The following is a 19431-nucleotide window of genomic DNA, read 5'->3' on the forward strand; positions in this document are numbered from 1 at the left end:
AAGTGGGAAAAAACCTAAGGAATAGGACAGGAGAAGTGCTTTAAAAAGGAATGAGGGAATGATGGAAGTAAAAAACCTAAGAGAGGGGATAGGAGAAGTGCTTTGAAAAGGAGGGAGGGAATGATGAAGATGGAAAAAACCTAAGGGGTCAGACAGGAGAAGACCTTTTTAAAACTAACCAAAATTTTGAAATTTAAATTTTACATATGTGTCATGCATCCAACCATAATATATATATATATATATATATATATACTGTCAGTGTATATAAAAGATTAACTCTAATCTAAAACTTACCATAAACTATTAAAGATCATTACAATAGGAATCATCTAAGACACTTGCATTCAAATGTAGTTTTAATGAATTGCAGTATGAGTTGTACAATTATTTTTCTCCAAATTTGTGAATATTTTAAAAGACATAAACATTTTTTGCATCAATTAGTCTCAATAAATTGCACTTGTGGAGGATATAGAGACTCGATCAAATTTTATAATTGAAAATATAAACGTAAAATAATGATTTTTGCATTATTGCTCGTAATTAGTAATGTTGTGATTACACTTTTAGGCAAAAGATAACATTTATATAATATTACGACATATGTGATACTAAATGCAATAGTGATGGTTAATTATTTGTTTAATTAGAAGTATTACATTTTTGGCTAAACTAATTCATAATGGCAAAGTTAAGTTAAATTTAAAAGCATTGTATCTTTAGAAAAAAAATTTCTAATAGCATTTTTTTTTTTGGCAAACCCAATTAGGGGGATGCCAGCTCCAATTTTACTAATAGAATAAAAATAATTTACAAAGAGGAGCGAACATGGATTTAACCTCTAATTCTAAATGAAGTGTAAAGAAACATAAACAAGGAATGCTACTCGTTTAAATTAAAGGTCATATCATATGGAAATTCAATTCTTTCTAGTTGTGCTAGTGAATGAAGTTTAGGTAGAAGCTTAAAACTTGGAAGATGGAAGGGAGAAACGGAAACTTGCTGTCAAGGAACATCTAAGGATGCCATAAAATTGATTACAGAATTGAGTTTCTGATATATATATATACTAGTGGGACGGCCTGCGCGATGCGCAGGAGAGCTAATATTTCCCGTGTTAAGTTGCACAATTTTTAGTTATTGTGTATTTGTTGTAGTGTAGAGAATTATATGATTAATATAAATTATGTGGTGTGGGTTAAGTGATTATAAAGGTGGGAAAAAGTATAGTTGAAATTACAAAGCGAAGGATGTGTTGTTACATTTGTGGAAGTCAGTCCACAAGATAGTTACATGTATAGTTGGACTGATAGTTACATGAAAGTAGAATAAAAAGACGGTTACAGAGTGAAGGAAGTGCAGTTACATGGATGGAAGTCAGTCCATAAGATATTACATGCATAGTTGAGTTGATAGTTATATGATAGTGGAACAAAAGTGCATCCGGAATTGATTTCATTAGAGTAGCAATGTTAAATAATTGCGTTGAGTTTGTGAACAATGTTATTCATTGGATTTCATTGGACTATGTTTATTAGAGTAGCAATGTTAAATAACTGCGTTGAGTTTGTGAACATTTTAATTGTATTTTATTTAGATTATATTGGATACACTTGAACAAGTTCATCGTCAAATATCTGAAGTGCATATTTGTTCAATCCTAAGTGAGTAAATACGATAGTATAGTCTACTTTAATTAAATGAAATTTTGTCAACTTTTTCCATCCATTTGTTAAATAATTTTCCTCAACTTTTATGTCCCAAGTCTTTTGTTGACAATAGAGCACAATTATGCTATCTTTATTTGGTAGAATATGGAAGGCATCATCTGGACGTAATTCCTGTCATAAAAAGATGTGAAATTTTTGTAAGAATATTGATACACTGATATGCTAAATATTTTGTGTAATATGAAAATTACCAAGTAGTCTATATCATATGGTTGTATTGTCAAATAGAATTGAAACTTTGTTAGTAGTCCTTCTATTGGGCAGAATGTTCCTGCAGTTTTTTTGGATAACAATTAGGTTGATAAATTGTGTTTAATTAGAGAGTAATAATTTTGTAGCATACCGTATTCGTTTTGGCCATAGTCTTGGGCTGGTAAAATGTTCCATTCATAGAAAGTTGAGCAACGATTTGGAGCAGATATCTGCACTCGAAAGGCCATTACACCTACGTGAAAAAATTGGATCATGAAATTTTCTTGTATTTGGTGATCGCATAGAAATACTTTCCAGCCAGAATTTGCGGGACTTTCATGTAATCTAATAAACCAAAATTTGTTTCCATTTTTTAGTATTGCTGTTCTTCGCATATGGGGTCCTATATGCGGCAAAAATTTGGCTGGTATGACCTGAAAATTAGTAGCAAAAGTAAGAAAAAATTAAAGTGGATTTTGATTTGCAATATATTTTATTTTGTTGCAAATATTGATCTTACCATATGCTCTGTTTCATCTCTACTAAAGTACATCAAAAAGTTTTTGATTGGTGATGCTGTATGGTAGGCAAAAATAAGTGAATAATATTTAGTGGAAAAATTCATGATATATCATGATAGTGGCAATTTGTGTATCTGACTCGTCGCTTATTTGCACAAAGAATTTTGGATGCCGTTGCAGTAAAAATCTAGTTGGATATACTGACAAAAAATGTTGAGCTCAGCACTTGAGTAATTTGCCGGATATCTTACTGCCATTTTCATTGGTGCAACATGTAACAGTAGTAAAAGATGCTTATAAAAGATCCAAAAGACCAAAACACACCTCAAAGTCACAAAAATCACGGCATATCCACTTGACCAAAAAGCTACTGTTCATTCTCCAACTCTCTCTTTTATATATATATATATATATATATATATATATATATATATGAGCTATTGAGACCGAAAGCAAAGAAAAACTGATGAATGTTTATTATGACATTACACAATGGTCAAGTTGCCAATGCTCCATTTGATATGAAATGAACCAGCACTTTCGAGTCTACTTTAACTTGAACATGAGAAAACCCTCAATCAATGCAAAACTACAATCCAATACCAAGGGCCTGACCCTCACCTACTCTTTTTCTACTTGCCACGACCTAGTAAAATTGATTTCTCATGATACAAATAAATAAATAAATAAATAAATATATATATAGACAAATACACACATATATCAATGTCTTCTGCCAACAATAAAAATTTCTCTTGTCCCAAATTAGCAAAAGAGTTTGAAAAAATCAATGCCTCAAAATCATCAGCATGCTCATCCTCCACTCGACCAATGTTACTCAAAAGAACTATCACATTGACCTTATTTGCTTTAGGGGGAAGAATCTCCTTTTGTGAATCAATATTCTAATAACAGAGTTGCATATAAGTTGTTAGATTTGTTGTGTTATTTATGTCAAGCTAATATTTAAGATTCGTTTTCAAATAAAATCTGAGAACTTACATTTTGGTTTGTAAATGAAAATATGAAGTATGTGTCTTTTTATGTTTAAAGTGAGATAATTACTTATTAAATTTACATTTAAATTGAGATTATTGTTTTTTAACTTTAAGAGTATCCTATTATTGATAGAATTCTTCATCATTTAAAAATTATAACTTTTGAAATCAATTTAGCCAAACAAATGAACTAATTAACTAAAAAAATACCATTTTTGTGTTACAAGAATCTTTAACCTATTTGAAAATGAGAAGAAATTCTCTTTTCCAAAACAAATTATTCTTAAATTCCTCTTATACATTAACACTGCTATGAAGATGAAAGTATCAAGGAAATGAAGAATATTAAAGAAAATCTTAATAACACGGTTGACATAAGAGAGTATAACCATCTCTTATGGTTATTTACTTTTGCCTATCAGTTTTTTTATACAAAAATATTTTGCAAATGACATTTTTTTTTATTTATCAGAAGCAAACACTAAAGTCCAAATCTACTAATTTTTGTAATAGTTTTAAACTACGTCCAATTAAAAAATAATTCGAGACTGGCACAATTCCCCAGCCTTGCAACAACTTTTTTATGCTCATACTTCTGAACCTAAAACCATATAAGAAATGAAAAATTTTACCACTAAAACTACAGAAGAAAAAGCACAATCAAGATTGAAATCAAAATGTGGCATCAACAGAGAAATGTTCACAAATCAACAAATAAACAATTTGAAAATAGCAGAATTAAAATGCAGATACAAGAAAAAGGAGTATAATACTCAGCCTTAAGATGGTTGGCACCATATCACAATCACATAGAATCTATGACAGAAGAAAATGGAGAAGTACATGAACTAATCCAAAACAAGAAGAAAATGTGCTCAGACTAAGAATTTCAAGCTCATCAAAGTAAACCAGAAAATGACAGATTTGTACTTGATTTGAAGCCATTTCAGTAACAACCAAAATACTCCATAGACAATCGTTTATTTTAACCATCCCATAGTCATTGTGATCAAACTAACCAACCATCCCATAGTCATGGTGATTAAAATGCATATTCCATTTCCTATGTTTTGTTTCCAAGAATGAATAGTTGAGTCATAAAGCAATCATGAAGATGGTTACAAGTTTAGTTCAACTTGAGATTCCTTCTCTGCCAGCAAATTCTTAATGGAGGTCTCCTACACGAAAGAACATTATGAAGAATATCTATTTGGCTCTGATACCCTTGTTTTATATATGGTGAAAATACAAGCACAATATTTAACAATCAGTATTGCTGAAAAGTCACAAGATCATAAAACAGAAACTCCAAGAGTAAACCTTTTGTTAGCTGTTCATGTGAGGGAGAAATTAGCAATTTTACTCCTTTCCTAATTAGGACCAAGGATTGAAAGGGACTTTTTACCAATTATTAACCAGATGAAATCTACTTCAACTTGCCAGAATTTAATTGATTAATGGATTTCAAAAAAAATAACAATTGAAGGTGGTAAATTGAGAAATTCAAAGTTCAGGGTGCAAAGTGCAATTTGGATAGTTGACGGATGCAAAGTGCAATAAACTTTAAAATGTATGTTCTGTAGTAGTCTGTTAACTGTGAAACTTCATTATTATCCATATCACCAATGCTACTAAACGTTAATTGCAATAATGCGTACTATACATGTTTAGATTACCTTCACAAAGCTTGTTAGTCAGATTATAATGTCCGTCCAAGTCAGTAGTCAAAGAACAATCTACTTTTTTATCTCTATTTTTTCCTTGAAAGAAACTATATAAAGTTTAAGAAAATTTGACAACTAAACTGAAATTAAGATTGATTGATTAAGAAGCAAATAATGACATTAAAAGTTTATATATATATATATATAGATTAATCTTTTATATACTGCCTGTGTTGGATAAATGACAACTATGCAAAATTTAAATTTTAAATTCAACATTTACACATATATCATAAATCTAATTGTGATAGTGACCAGTATTGAAAGGATGACAACTATGCAAAATTTAAATTTTAAATTCAACATTTACACATATATCATGAATCTACTTGTGATAGTGTACATACTGTCAGTGTATATAAGATTTACTATATATATATATACAAATTTTTTGAACAACAGAAAACATAATGATAAACCAACTATACTCATCTTAATCCACTTTGTCCATTATCACTTGCATCAAGTGGTCTCTACTTAATCTACTGTCAATTATCAAGTGCTTCAAGTGGTCTCCATATACTCAAGAAAATACCACCTCAACAGCTACACCACGTCAAATTATGCAGCCAGACTCCTATTCTAAACATATATATATATATATATATATATGCTCAGTGTGTAGCTATGTCTTCCTAGTTTTCTTACAAGTAACAGTCAAAAGGAAAATGATTTAGTACGTCATCTTCGACTTCACAAGCAATAACATAAACATCCAGAGTAAGTGTTTAAAATGAAGCTGCAAAAACTCTGCAGATCTTTAAAGTTTGAAAATGGTATTTACAGGGGGAACAAACTCCCAAAACAATGCCAAAGTTAAACCCGCAAATTCACATTTTCGCAGAACAAAATGCCTCGCAAGGCAGAAGCTCAAAATTTCGAAACCTATATAGCAACTAGCAATAGTTGAACGTTTTTTCCAAACGTTTTAACAACAGGCTTCTATGATGGTGAGAGTTATCCGAGGGCTAGTTTTGCAAACCTGCTTAATTGTAAATTATACAAGATATGTGTTGTCCCCAAAAGGGGGTCTGCTTCATTCTTGTTTTGAAATTTGTGAACACGAGGACTTCCTCTGATCCAACTTCCGCCTTTTTGCAGTCAGGCGCGGCCTCAACTGATTTGCAAGAGTACAACTAATGCAAATTATTCTGAATGTACAATTATTTGCAAAGATTATAATATCATGTAGGACTAGATTGAGAAGTTCTAATAACATCAACCAAGATATGCAAAATAAAGCTTCAAAATAGAGAGAAAAATAATAATAAGTCGGCAACAATCACATACAGAGCTGGCTGTGGACTATGGTAAAATGGGGAGACATAGATTAAGACTTGGAAGTAAATAAAGGACATTTCACAAAATGAAAGAACAGGAAGAAGGGAAAGAGAGAAGTCGCCTTATTGAAGATTCGGGTGATTGCTGACATTTATAAACCAACAACAATTCTGAGTTCTGACTAGATAAATAAAGAAAATGTGATATGAAAAAAAAATAAAATGGCATACCTTCTCTATGTACTTCAACTGCCTTAGAACTTGATCAGTAGGTATCTCCTGAAACATAAGTAAAGGAAAAGGCAATTCAGAAAAGAATAGAAAATGAACAGCTTACTGAATCATATGAGAAGGGAGTTATAGAAGATTTGAGTACAACAAGCCCCCAGAAACAGCAATAACAAAATACAAAATGAAAAAAATACTTTGCATTGTCTAAGGAACATCATCAAGAAACAAAGGCCTTTGCCTGTCATTTAAAGAACTTGATCTCTGCAAAACCCTTGGCAGCAAAACTAGGCATGTTTAGAATCAGTCTGTAAACTACTGCTCACCCTATTACCCCTCTCTTTCAGCACAAGACGCATCTTGCAATGTGGTCCCTTTTCCCCAGTTCCCCAGCTGACTCTCCTTTCCCTTTGCAGAAACAAACCTCTGCTGCTGCAGCACCCCTTAACCCAGAACATATCTCATGAATGGCTCAAGTTATGTTTTCTTAGTAAGCATGCTAATCATAGATAACATGTTAAGTAATCTAGAGTACGAAGTTATATTCTAATTTCACCCTGAAAAGTAAGCAAAAGCAACAACACTTTTGTATCAACACTATCTTTTGGTCTATAAGTTGTTGTATCAGAAAGTTCAAAAAAGTTCACAATCATAAAAAAATCAAAAAGCCAAATCAGGTAACGCTTGGATTAGACATGTCTGGTCCACCAACCATGTAAGCAAAATAGAGTAGATCAAAACAGTCCAACAGTATTTGTTAGGTAAAAATCTACCAAAAAAAAAGAGAATAGATTGAAGTCCTCCACATTGGAGGCTAAAGATCAACAGCCACATTAGACTATTTGTGCTAACAAAGAAATAAACATTCTTGTAGCAATCATATTATACATCTTTTAAACAAAATTCTCTTTAACCAATTGCTGTTTCACCTGTTTGGTTTCTAGATATGACCATGTCACCTTTTGCACTAAAATACAACCTTTGCCTTCAGCAATGCTTTTCCAACACACAAAATGTATTTGCATTTGCCTACAATAGCATCTTTTTCCATATCTGATGTGGATACAGTGACAGATTTCCTTAAATTCATCCTCTCTCTCTCTCTAGGTTGTTTTATCTCTTTTGTCTAAGGCACCATGACAGTCACACCTAAGCTAATGCAAAGCCTAGTTATTCAATAACTAAACTTAGACCAAAGCCTCCAACATGGATCAAATTGAGGAAGAAAATTGTTCACGATAACACTGTCTTGTACGTAATCTCAAAGATACATTTAAGAAACGCCTTGAACTTAAAATAATTATAATAAAAACCTTAGTCAAGAGATCATATATAATTTAGTCAAATTCTCGAGGAAACCAAACAGAAAGCAGAAAAATACTTTACTCCTCACTAACAAATTCTTAAGATGCAAGGCATTTGCTGCATTATCAAATCCGAGTACACAAGTGGATTGAATTTCTAACTCATAAAAACAAATAAATCACTGCAAGATGCTTGACTGAAAAATCTAATACTAGCAATGAATCTAAATAGGATAGAAGCAGCAAGGTTGCAAAACTTCTGTTGACGACCTATAAACAACTATAGTCTGGGATCCAGATTTTCAGCATAAATTCCTAATCCTAATTGTGATTGTAGGTCTTACTAATGTAACAAGATTTACACTTGCCCCTTAATGTAACAAAGAAACTTATATTAGTTATGTTAAACTACCAAAACAGTGTAGGATGCAACAAGCAAGTGAATTTTAAAAACTCGTCAAATCCACGTAACTCTATGTTCAAATATAACATTTTAACCTGTAAGCCCCTAATTACAACTATAACTCAAAATCTCTGAGCATCTTGCAATCAGAAACATCTGAAAGGCATTCATTATAAGGACAACTGAACCCTTAACTCCAAACATTGTATACATAAAGTAAACAGGAAAGACCAAAAACACCATGATTGATTAACGTATCAAAACCAGCTATAAGGACCAGAACTAGTGAATGAATTAAAAACAGGAAACAAATGGGGTACAAGACTATGCTGTAAGTTCAACTTACCTGTGGAACAGCACAATCAGCATGAGAAGGATCCCAAAGAACAGCCCGGAAGCATTCCCAGTCATCAGTTTGAACTTCAAAAAGCGGGGCCCTATAATTTAAAAACCTAGGATATTAAGCACCACAGGGGGAAAATAATGAAAAAGTCCCACAACAATCTGCAAAAGGTACAAGAGTTAAATTCAGGACAAGTATGAAAGCTAAAAAAGTCAGCAACTGCTAAAAGACCCGAGAAAAAAATAAAAACAAAAATAAGAAGAAGAAGAAGTATTAATAGCTTGTGGAAACACAAATAGATTAAAGCTCATAGTTGGACTTAAAGAATTTGAATCAAAATGTCAGTGAAATTGGGACAAATAGGTGTTGGAGGAAATTAAATTAGACCAGATAAAAACAAGTATTTACAGTCATGAACAAATGAAAGCAGACAGATATTCACAGCCAGTACATAAAGTAAAACTTAGTTGTGGCAAGTACATAAATTAGTACAGATTCAGTTGCTAACTTAAGCGGAGATCTAGAATTCATCCCTGAAAAGTTAAAAAAAAGGGGGGAAACTTCTATCCTCTAAGCACCATTCTGATTGGAAAAAAAAAAAAAAGAAAGAAAGAAAGAAAGAAAAAGAAGAAGAAAGAAGAAGAAGAAGAAGAAGAAGAAGAAGAAGAAAAGGAAAGGAAAAGATGCCAGTGGAAAAGAAAGGAAACCTAAACATGCTGTTCTATATATCTATCTCCCACAAAATTTTGTACAATACATCTGATGTAGGGCAACATTAACTATCTCTGTTGGTAGGTCTTTATACACAACTACCATCTTATTTCAGCTAATATGAACAGACCAGCTAAAATCATCTTATTAGCATCTTGGTTCTAGAATAACCTCTTAGTGAAATGTCAATCTTGAAATGATGCAAATCTGTCTGAAACATTTTCAGCAGACATGCAAATATAATGCAAGCTAATAAGGAAAGAGATCCAAAAGAAAAGAACTATGCAAATAAAACTTTGCAGGTCACAACAGAGAAATAAGCATACTATATCCTTTAGCTTAATGATAATCCAGGTTAATGTTAATCTTTAAAGTAATGTTATTAAACCCAAAAATAGAAATAAATAAATAATAAAAATTGACTGTCCTGTAACTGAAAGAATAGTTTTCATCGGAGAGAATCCAAGTTTAAGGTCCTATTATTGCAGTTCAAGGTTCTAAACATTGTTTCATCAAGGCTGAACATGTGTCCTAAGATGTGCAAATTTATTCTCATCTGATAAATAACTACTATAACAAATAAGGTATCAACACGAAGCATCCAAAATCAACCATCAGAGCTATATTAGTGCATAAAAGAAAGCAGACCTTCGCCATTTTCCACATATTGTTCCATCAACATGTTCTCCAATACCTTCAATCACCTGTTGACATTGTACCCAATTACCAATAGAACTAAGCTGAGGTGTCTTGCTGGAGTTCTGATACAAGTTTAAAAAAATGAGTTAATCTGGGAAATCTGTTCTCAAGAGGACAAGGTTCCAAAAACTGATTGAAGTCTTACATGCAAATAGAGATACTCAGATTGAATCATCTCCTCTGGTTCACTCGTAGGATCAACTTCACTGAACCAAAAAGAATCATAAATAAGACCAAGGTAATACCAACATGGAGGACAGGCAAAATATAAACTCAATAGCAACAATCAACTACCTTAAACAAAACGAATTGAACAGAAGACCTGAAATAATACTAAGTGATGAAAGTTAATGCCCTTGAATAGTGTGCATAACAAACTAAATTGTGTAATAGATACACCATGTGCCATCAGATAATCAATGCTGGCCAAAGAAGCAAAAAGGCAATGCTGGCGAGAGAAGGTGGCATAAGATGATCAGTTCCAAAAGAAACTGTTGCTTCCAGTTAATGGAAAACTGAAGTCATTATTACTTTAACACCATTTAAGCGCTACCATGAGCTTCATGAAGTATTGCAAGGATGGTAAAGAAGGACATAAATAATTCGAGACTGGCACAATTCCCCAGCCTTGCAACAACTTTTTTATGCTCATACTTCTGAACCTAAAACCATATAAGAAATGAAAAATTTTACCACTAAAACTACAGAAGAAAAAGCACAATCAAGATTGAAATCAAAATGTGGCATCAACAGAGAAATGTTCACAAATCAACAAATAAACAATTTGAAAATAGCAGAATTAAAATGCAGATACAAGAAAAAGGAGTATAATACTCAGCCTTAAGATGGTTGGCACCATATCACAATCACATAGAATCTATGACAGAAGAAAATGGAGAAGTACATGAACTAATCCAAAACAAGAAGAAAATGTGCTCAGACTAAGAATTTCAAGCTCATCAAAGTAAACCAGAAAATGACAGATTTGTACTTGATTTGAAGCCATTTCAGTAACAACCAAAATACTCCATAGACAATCGTTTATTTTAACCATCCCATAGTCATTGTGATCAAACTAACCAACCATCCCATAGTCATGGTGATTAAAATGCATATTCCATTTCCTATGTTTTGTTTCCAAGAATGAATAGTTGAGTCATAAAGCAATCATGAAGATGGTTACAAGTTTAGTTCAACTTGAGATTCCTTCTCTGCCAGCAAATTCTTAATGGAGGTCTCCTACACGAAAGAACATTATGAAGAATATCTATTTGGCTCTGTTACCCTTGTTTTATATATGGTGAAAATACAAGCACAATATTTAACAATCAGTATTGCTGAAAAATCACAAGATCATAAAACAGAAACTCCAAGTACTTTGTAAAACTTATGACCAGACCCAGACATGACCATGCAAGAGATATATTCTCAAGACTGATTAAGTTATCCACTTATGTACATATAGTACCAAAATAATAAGAGATATATTCTCAAGACTGATGAAACTAAATTATCCACTTATATATTTACGTACAAATAAGTACCAAAATAGTCACCCAGTTTTCCTTCACCATACACCACATAGAAATTCATGCCAAGTAAAATATGACTAATTCAAAAGAAGCCAAAACGCACTCGATGTGAAACAATTACGAAGAGACATACTCGATAATTGGATGCGGCCGGTCTGGGATTTCTGCTTGAAATTCACGGCCAATTCTCACAGGGAATTTACAAGGCTCCATGTCCTTTAACATAGATTCTATAGGCCCTAATTCACCTTCAGATGTCGCATTTCTGCATTGGCCACTTCCATTGTCAATATTCAGAGAGTTACTAGTAGATTTTTCCATCAATAATTTCCTTTTCTTTTTTAAACAAGAGTAGCAAAACCACTCATCAATCGGTATTTTCTTTATGCGAGGATAGCAGCAAGAGGCATGGAATGCATCTTCACAATTATCACAAATTAACATATTAAGTGTAGTTTCTGAATTATTACACACTTTGCATTTCCTTGAACAGCAGTTAGCACATGAATCATCAGCAGGGGCATGGTGCTGCTGAGCTGATACTCTTTGAAGGAGCCCCTGACTTCTAAGAATGGAAATGCAAAAATCTTTTCCTGACATATTATCCCATGATCGCTCCAAAATAGATACACCAGATGAGGAACACTCCCCAGTATCATCCACATCAGTTTGATGTGAAGCAGTAGCAATGCCCAGATTCAACTTTGATGATGAACAACTATCATCAATACGGCAGACATCCAAAATTCTTCTTGAGTCACTTCTAAGGGCTTCTTCTGAAGAAGGCTCTTCGCCACCAACAAGACATCCATTAAAAGATGCAGACTTTGAAACAATGCCATCTGTATTGCACTTGACAGATGGCTTGCAAGGAGATCCAGTAACTTCTGTTTCAGCCTCAACTGATAATGTATGTTCTTTGGTAGATCCTGAAGGGGCATGAGAGCTAATGGAAGAATTTGATCTACCACCAGGCTTGGTGCTCACAGATATTTGGACAGGGCAAATAGCACTAGATGTAATTTGCTGCTTCTTTCGCTTGTAAACACACATAGGGACAGAACTTCCAGTCATGGTAGCACAACTTGTTATCTGCAAATGAGCATTCGGAGTACCTAAGGAACAAGATCCATCACTACTTGAAAGCAAATTTGTGAATTTATCATGAGGATGTTGTTCACATTGAGTATAGTCCTGCCAAGTTTCAACACCTGGATATTGGTTGCATGAAAAGTCTTGAGTGCCAAAACAGGATACAAAAGATATAGCACCTTCAACGGTACCAGCTATCAAGCTCTGTATCAGCATCTCACTTCTAAAACCATCCGAATACAGACTTAGCTGTATGTTGTCCTTATCAATGAAGCCAAGACCATTGACATGTATTTCTACCTTTGGCGTCAGAGTCAATAGTATAAAAAGCAAACCAGCCTTATAGCTGTATGAACCAGTGATTCATCAGGCAACCTGACGAAACCAAAGAAATATGTTCAGATTCTCATGAGATAATGTAAAGCCAAAAGGCCCAGTAATTTCTTTTGAAAACATTCTTTGCTACCATACAGAAAATTAATGACCTAAAAATAATTGTGTAAGCAAATTTTTAGACAAAACTGGAGATTTTGTGCTTCACTAGACACTCCAACATAACCAGGATCTGCCCCTGAATTTTGCAATTTCTGACTCCATTTCTTTCTTATTTAAAGTTATTTCTGGTTCCCTTTAGAGCATCACAATTTTAATGCTGCCATGCATGAACAACAACCCTCCTACTCTATACAGCTAACTGGTACCAAAAGTTTTAAGCAATTCATAACCCGGCAAATGTATTGGTATAGAGTCCCCAAGAGAGTGCTAGTGCAGCATTGCACTTGTCAGATATTTCTGAAGCATTATGCTGTTCACTATTGTCAATAGCCCTAACTTCACCATGTCCATAATAATCTCATTCAGAAAGAAACTACTCACACTTTGCTAGCATTATCATTAATTTGGATCGTTCTATACTCCTTTTGTGGGTGTAAAACTATCTTATTAAGGAGCCATTTCCCTGTTTGCAGATATATCCCTGCCCGAACACCCTAGGTTGCTATTAGGCTAAAAATGTGGACTAGATGCAGTTTGTTGTGAAGTGCATGCAATGATTTAAAACTATCTAAAGTTATCTCCTTGACTTCTATTTCACGATTTATGGAATTAAAGATCATATCAATTATCATACAAATGAGAGAGCTCAAAACTAACAAAATACCTATTTTAAAACCAATATCATTTTCTGATGAATTTGGGCATCAACCGCCCCTCCCCTTCTCCACACCTCTCAGTCAGGATTGGATCAAGTGGGATCTCCACTTTCTTTTATATTAAAAGAATATGCTGCACAACTGTCCATATGAGATTAATCTTCCATTTTACCATATGCCGTACTTGCTACATCTCATGAAGAGAATTGAGGAAGTTACTATCCGTATGTAAGATACAAATGAAAACAGTTCAAAAATATTACTTAACTTTCAACATAAAAGTTTCCCTAAAAGAACAAGTCTAACATCAAACATTTTGCTTGCAAGGAACTTCCATCTAAACACTTTCTTTTCACCTTTATCAGAAAGTTTCTTCCAAATAACTAACTAATCAATTCAAAAATGGGGCATGCACTTGAACAGAACTACCAAATGCAGCATTTTTAATGAAGCATCCGCAGTTATCAGAAAAACCACCTGTTTGCTTCCATCTGCCCAATTCCTAACCCTGCAAAATGACAAAAGCCTAATCTACCAGGTTTGAGTCCTTCATGTGTTTTTCTTTATATGCAGGCACTTTTAAGCCACTAAATAATATACTAGGAATCTTACTCTTCTTTCATATCCTGCAATTTTTTTCTACCATCTTACATTTCATCAATTTATGCGGCTTCAAAATCAATACAAAAACGGTATCCTGTCAAGTTCCTCTGTTTATCTATTTCACTGTTTCAACATATGCAAAACAATCTGTCTTAACAAGAACAGTCAAATTCGATATGCTCCATTTAGTGTGATTTCAGTTCATCAATTTACAATTCCTATGACTTTGGATTCAGTACAAGCCCTTATCCACAGTTAATCATTCAAATGCAATAGGACCTATCCAGATATCCTAAAATTGTTGAGCAATTAATATCCTTGAGGGATAACAAAAAATTACATACTGAAGCTAAATTTTCAAAGCCAGAGCTCTTAAATAGCTTCATTAGAATCCATCCTTATGGTTTTATTTGAATAGTTGTGGCATAATTAAGTAATTAACGTAATCCGCAGGTTGTAGAGGTTGTAGGCGCTCAGGTTAAGTTTCCAAATTCTCATGAAAACACACTATGAAGAAAGTTTACAGTTGGTTCAGCAGCCAAGAACTCTGTGTAAGAGGATTAACTTCTCCCATGTTTATGTACATGAAACTAATTCATCCTTGTGCTTCCCCAAGAATCAGTTTCAGCCACTACAATTTCTTACAGGGACCTCCCCAAACATATGTTCTCCATCACAAATTTATCCAACTGCTAGCTGGTAAAGGGGTTTATTTTTCTCCAGAGAATATTGAAAACTCTTTGACAATAGCAGGCAGAAGAAGTCTGCGATGTGATACAGAAAAAAATATATATATATACATAGAGGATGATATATATATATAGAGGATGATAGCATTCCAGATCATCCCTTCAATCCTAATGCTCCTCTGATGCAGAGCATAGAGTATCAGAGTTTAGAATACCTCCAGAATTGGATTAGAATTTCCACCAGGGGCTGTATCTTTCTAGCTTTTCAACAATGATTAAACACAACATTTTAGAAGAAAGTAGTTTCAAAGAATAAGCTCCAAGGTTTTAAAAAGCATATTTTCCAGATTAAAACAAGCTAAATTAGTGGGAAAAACATATGGCAACAGCTCAAAACAGGTTTTGGTAAAACAAACTGAAATGAGCTCCCTTTCTGTAAATAACTCCAAACACAATTCCTATACTAGAGAACGAAATCCACCAATCAACTACCTTTTATCTGTTTTCTTTCTGTAATCTCTCTCAAGAATCTCCACTCTGCAATCTTCTTTCTCCTCCCTCTTCTCCTGTTGACTTTCACCAACTCTATCTTCCCTCTCCTGCCTCTACCCACTATAGCACCTAAGTTATTCCTGAGCCTAGAAAGAGAGAGAGCAGCTATGTGAATAAAGCAGTCATCTCGTTTCTTACAGAACAGGATGTAACTGTTCATGAGTACTTTTTGAACAAACAATAACAGAAACTAGGAGCTCCAGTAACCACTTCATCTACCATCTTAGTGGAAAAATTGTTACAGCATACTAGGCTTCTAACTCTAGCACATTTCCCTCTAGTACATTTCCCTCAAATGAAATGAACATACATGCTCATTCACACAACATACTTCTGCTCAGCATAAGCATCGACCAGAGAAGTCTTTCTAAAGCTTTTAAAGCTATTCACATTGTACACTGGATTTCCAGGAGAAAAGAGAACAGGAATGGTACCTCACGTAACAAACATTTTTTTAAACATTAAATAATCTTCATTTTTTTTTGGCTGTGACATGCTAAATGTTATATCAAATTCCTCAGCTGTGTCATCCATGTATAATGGCACTAGAATGATGCATGCATTACAAAATGCAAGGAATTTCCAAGCGCAGCTTCCCATCAGAGATGCAAGCCAGTAAATTCACTGATATACCTGAATTGTTGTCAGGTTGATTTCTCGGCCAGAATAATTCATTTATGGCTGATTATTGTCAAGGGTCAACAATGACTTCTTGGCCAGAAACAATGCCGATGTTATACTTCAGTTAGTCTTCTCATAGAGTATCAATGACTTCTCATTCAAATTTATCCTTTCAACATCTTCAATGTTATCCACTGTGGCTTCAGCTAGATTCTTTCTTAGTCAATTTCTCAAAATTCTTCAACTATAGAATCTCAGTATAAAATTTTTACACCATAGCCAGAAGTTGTAACTGCTGTAAAGTTATTCAATTAAAGGCACAGATATGAATTCTTCAAGACATGCTCCACGGTTAAAACATGTTTGGCCTTTTTACAACCCAAAATACAATGCACTCAGTACATTGTCAGACCTAGATTAAATGGCATGATTGAATAGTTGACCAGAAAAAGAACTTCACTTTTTTCAGCTGCTTCCTAAGATTTACTTTTACCATAACCTCAGATAACTATACCGGTAAAGTACTCAAATTGGATAACTGCTAGCCTCTCTACATCTTTTCTTGCTTTTGAATATGTTAATATATAAATTTCATACCTAAATTCTACAAATTTAACTTTCTATGCAGCTAATCTTTCAAGATCAACAAAGTTGTTCCCCCATGTTCGAAAAGAATACCACAAAGCTCTCCAATAGCTATGACGTTTGACAATGGCTAAGCATGCACACTGATCTCCATACCAATTTTCATATATTCAGTGTCACAAAATCCCAAGATATCTCTTGATTTCTTCTTCATATTCTCTTCATTCAGTCTGTTCTTTTTCATTAATTGGAAAATTTTCACAAATCCACTTGATAAACCAATTGAATTTGACTGGAATTACACAATACAGATTTAGCAAAATATGATGAGATGTTCTTGAACGTGTCTTTTGCCTCAGACCCTTTCTTAAATGTTTGTTCAGGCAATAGTTCCCCTAGCATTCGGATCTCTTCCCAATTAACTCATATAGAGAACATCATTCTCGGTAACTCATCCATAGCGAATTTCAAAGCAGAATCCCACATTATATTTATGCACTTTATGCCCTAGAAATCTCACTTACCCCCTTTGGGTATATTGCCCTTTTTCTCAAATTACTCATCTATATCCCCCTTTCACGACTTATTTGCCTTTAAATCTTCAATTATACACACAAACTTCTTTTCATGGTTAATCCTCAATTCGACTTCATAAAGTGCCTTCTTTGCCATTTTTCATCCCATCCAACAAAACTCGAGCAATTCTTAATATACATACGGCATTTATACATACCAAATAAGGGAAATCCCTTTTCTAATTCAGTCTGATTCAAATCTTTCCGTAAACAGTCAGACAACAGTTAAAAACTATCACTTCCAATACAAATATCAGAAATATACAGATACATGCATGCCAAGGCAGACATTGGACATCTATCAAAAACCCACAAAACATTTCACCGAGATAACAATAGACATGAAAGTTCCAATCTTAAACAGTGAAAAAACACAATCAAGAAAAAAAAGAAAATGAACAATGAAAGATTAAATTGTTATACCTTTGACTTTTGACACCGCAAACATTCAGGGGTATAGGAATCACTGGAAATTTCCCTTCTGCTCGTTTCTGTTTCAGATGTTTCTAGCATATTATAGGGGGCCAAGAAGAGCCTCTCGCGGCTGGGCTTTGGGATTCCCTGTGAAGAGAAATAGGAAGAAACTGTGGAGTTCTTGTATATTTTGTAAGAGTACTTTTGTTGTTTGTACAATGTGTCAATCTTTGTGAAAAAATGTGTTAAAGTACATGAACTGAATACAAAGGGACATTTATTGAAAGAAAAAGAAAATATGTTGGCAACTAAAAAATACCACATTACAAGTTTTAATGCCAAAGCAGCCCTTGCAAAAAATGTATTGTTATCCCTCCCAAGTTAAAGTTGGGGGGCAGTTAAAGTTGGGGGGGCAGTGTTTGTTTTCTAGCAAAAATTGTTGTGACAACAAACTTTTTTATTTTGAGTACTATTACTTGTTAATAATGTTAGAGTAAATCTTATATATACTAATAGTGTATACATTATCACTGTTGAATTCATGACACGTGTAAAATTTAGAATTTAAATTCAATTTTTATATAGTTATCATTCATCTAAAGCTGACAGTGTGTATATTGAAAGATTAATCCATAATCATATGCCAATGCAACTTTTGTGGAAAAATTAGTTAAAAGAACCATAATGGCTGCTTGCTTAAATAAAGATAGTGCATTTATTAGTCTGGAGATCATTTGGATGGAAATCTGTTACTCTTTCAATTGTAGAGATTTGCACCTATAGATAAATAGATAAAGTGATGATTGACCAAAAAAAAAATTGCAGAGATTTGCACCTTATACTATTGATTTTGTTGCAGATTGTTTAAAATAAGGTGATGTGACAAATTTATTCCTAATTAATTCCTAATTTATTCCTCTAAACTCATTAATGACCTTCCTCTTTCTCCTCGCAACGGATCCTCTGTGTCATACCCTGTATCACATCCTATCACACTCTTTATAATTTTGCCAAGTGTCCTTTGATAAACCCAACCCTCAAACAACCCAACCCGGACCATATTAAATTGATTAATCGATTAACCGGACAGAAAACTTAATCTCTTTAACCAAAACCAAGTAAAATAAAAACTCTTTAACCAAAATCACAATTTATCAAGGGAAAAAACCCTAAAACCCAAACAACCTCTGTCCTCTCTTCATCATCTTCACCATTCAAACAGACCTAATTGACCTTCCGTTGCGCACTAGACTATCTTTCTCCTCCATTCACACACACAAATTTTGCAGACTAAAATCTAGCAGGAAACCCACGATTTTTTAGAGGAACCCAAGTTTTATTTTCCTTTTTCATTGGTGGGTTTCCTCGAAGATCTTTGAAGACACCGATCACACGTCCTTCCTCGCTGCCACTCTCAGTCTCAAAGAAGAAAATGAGGTTGGAGAAACTACTCCTAATTGCTTTTCATTCCTAATATATTT

At 33.7% G+C, this 19431-nt stretch overlaps 1 protein-coding gene across 17 annotated transcripts; it reads right to left on the reverse strand.

Annotated features, from left to right (window-relative positions):
* Positions 1-5895: 5895 nt before the first annotated feature.
* Positions 5896-18209, reverse strand: LOC113694904 (uncharacterized). 17 transcript variants are annotated; one of them, XM_072055844.1, is made up of 9 exons: positions 17960-18208; positions 12880-13135; positions 11802-12760; positions 10282-10342; positions 10086-10198; positions 8730-8820; positions 7003-7119; positions 6680-6727; positions 5896-6304 (listed from the first exon to the last, which is right to left on the reverse strand). In XM_072055844.1, the coding sequence occupies exons 3-9, from the start codon at positions 12740-12742 to the stop codon at positions 6155-6157; spliced, it is 1521 nt and encodes a 506-aa protein (XP_071911945.1). In that variant the 5' UTR covers positions 12743-12760; positions 12880-13135; positions 17960-18208; the 3' UTR covers positions 5896-6154. The 17 variants fall into 17 exon arrangements, with proteins under 17 accessions (XP_071911945.1, XP_071911946.1, XP_071911944.1 ...); XM_072055845.1 differs by having other exon boundaries at positions 12940-13135; positions 17960-18207; XM_072055843.1 differs by having other exon boundaries at positions 11802-12783; positions 12940-13135; positions 17960-18207.
* Positions 18210-19431: the final 1222 nt, after the last annotated feature.

The sequence above is a fragment of the Coffea arabica genome, chromosome 6e (genome assembly GCF_036785885.1).
Source record: "Coffea arabica cultivar ET-39 chromosome 6e, Coffea Arabica ET-39 HiFi, whole genome shotgun sequence".
In the NCBI taxonomy this organism is placed as follows: domain Eukaryota; kingdom Viridiplantae; phylum Streptophyta; class Magnoliopsida; order Gentianales; family Rubiaceae; genus Coffea; species Coffea arabica.

Coding starts and splice junctions, on each gene's coding strand:
- LOC113694904 (XM_072055834.1), bottom strand. CDS start 12,976: ATGCTGATACAGAGCTTGATAGCTGGTACCGTTGAAGGTGCTATATCT. Junction 10,199..10,281: donor CTGAGTATCTCTATTTGCAT/GTAAGACTTCAA, acceptor AACTTGTATCAG/AACTCCAGCAAGACACCTCA. Junction 6,305..6,679: donor AGTTGAAGTACATAGAGAAG/GTATGCCATTTT, acceptor AATTTGCATTAG/TTGTACTCTTGCAAATCAGT.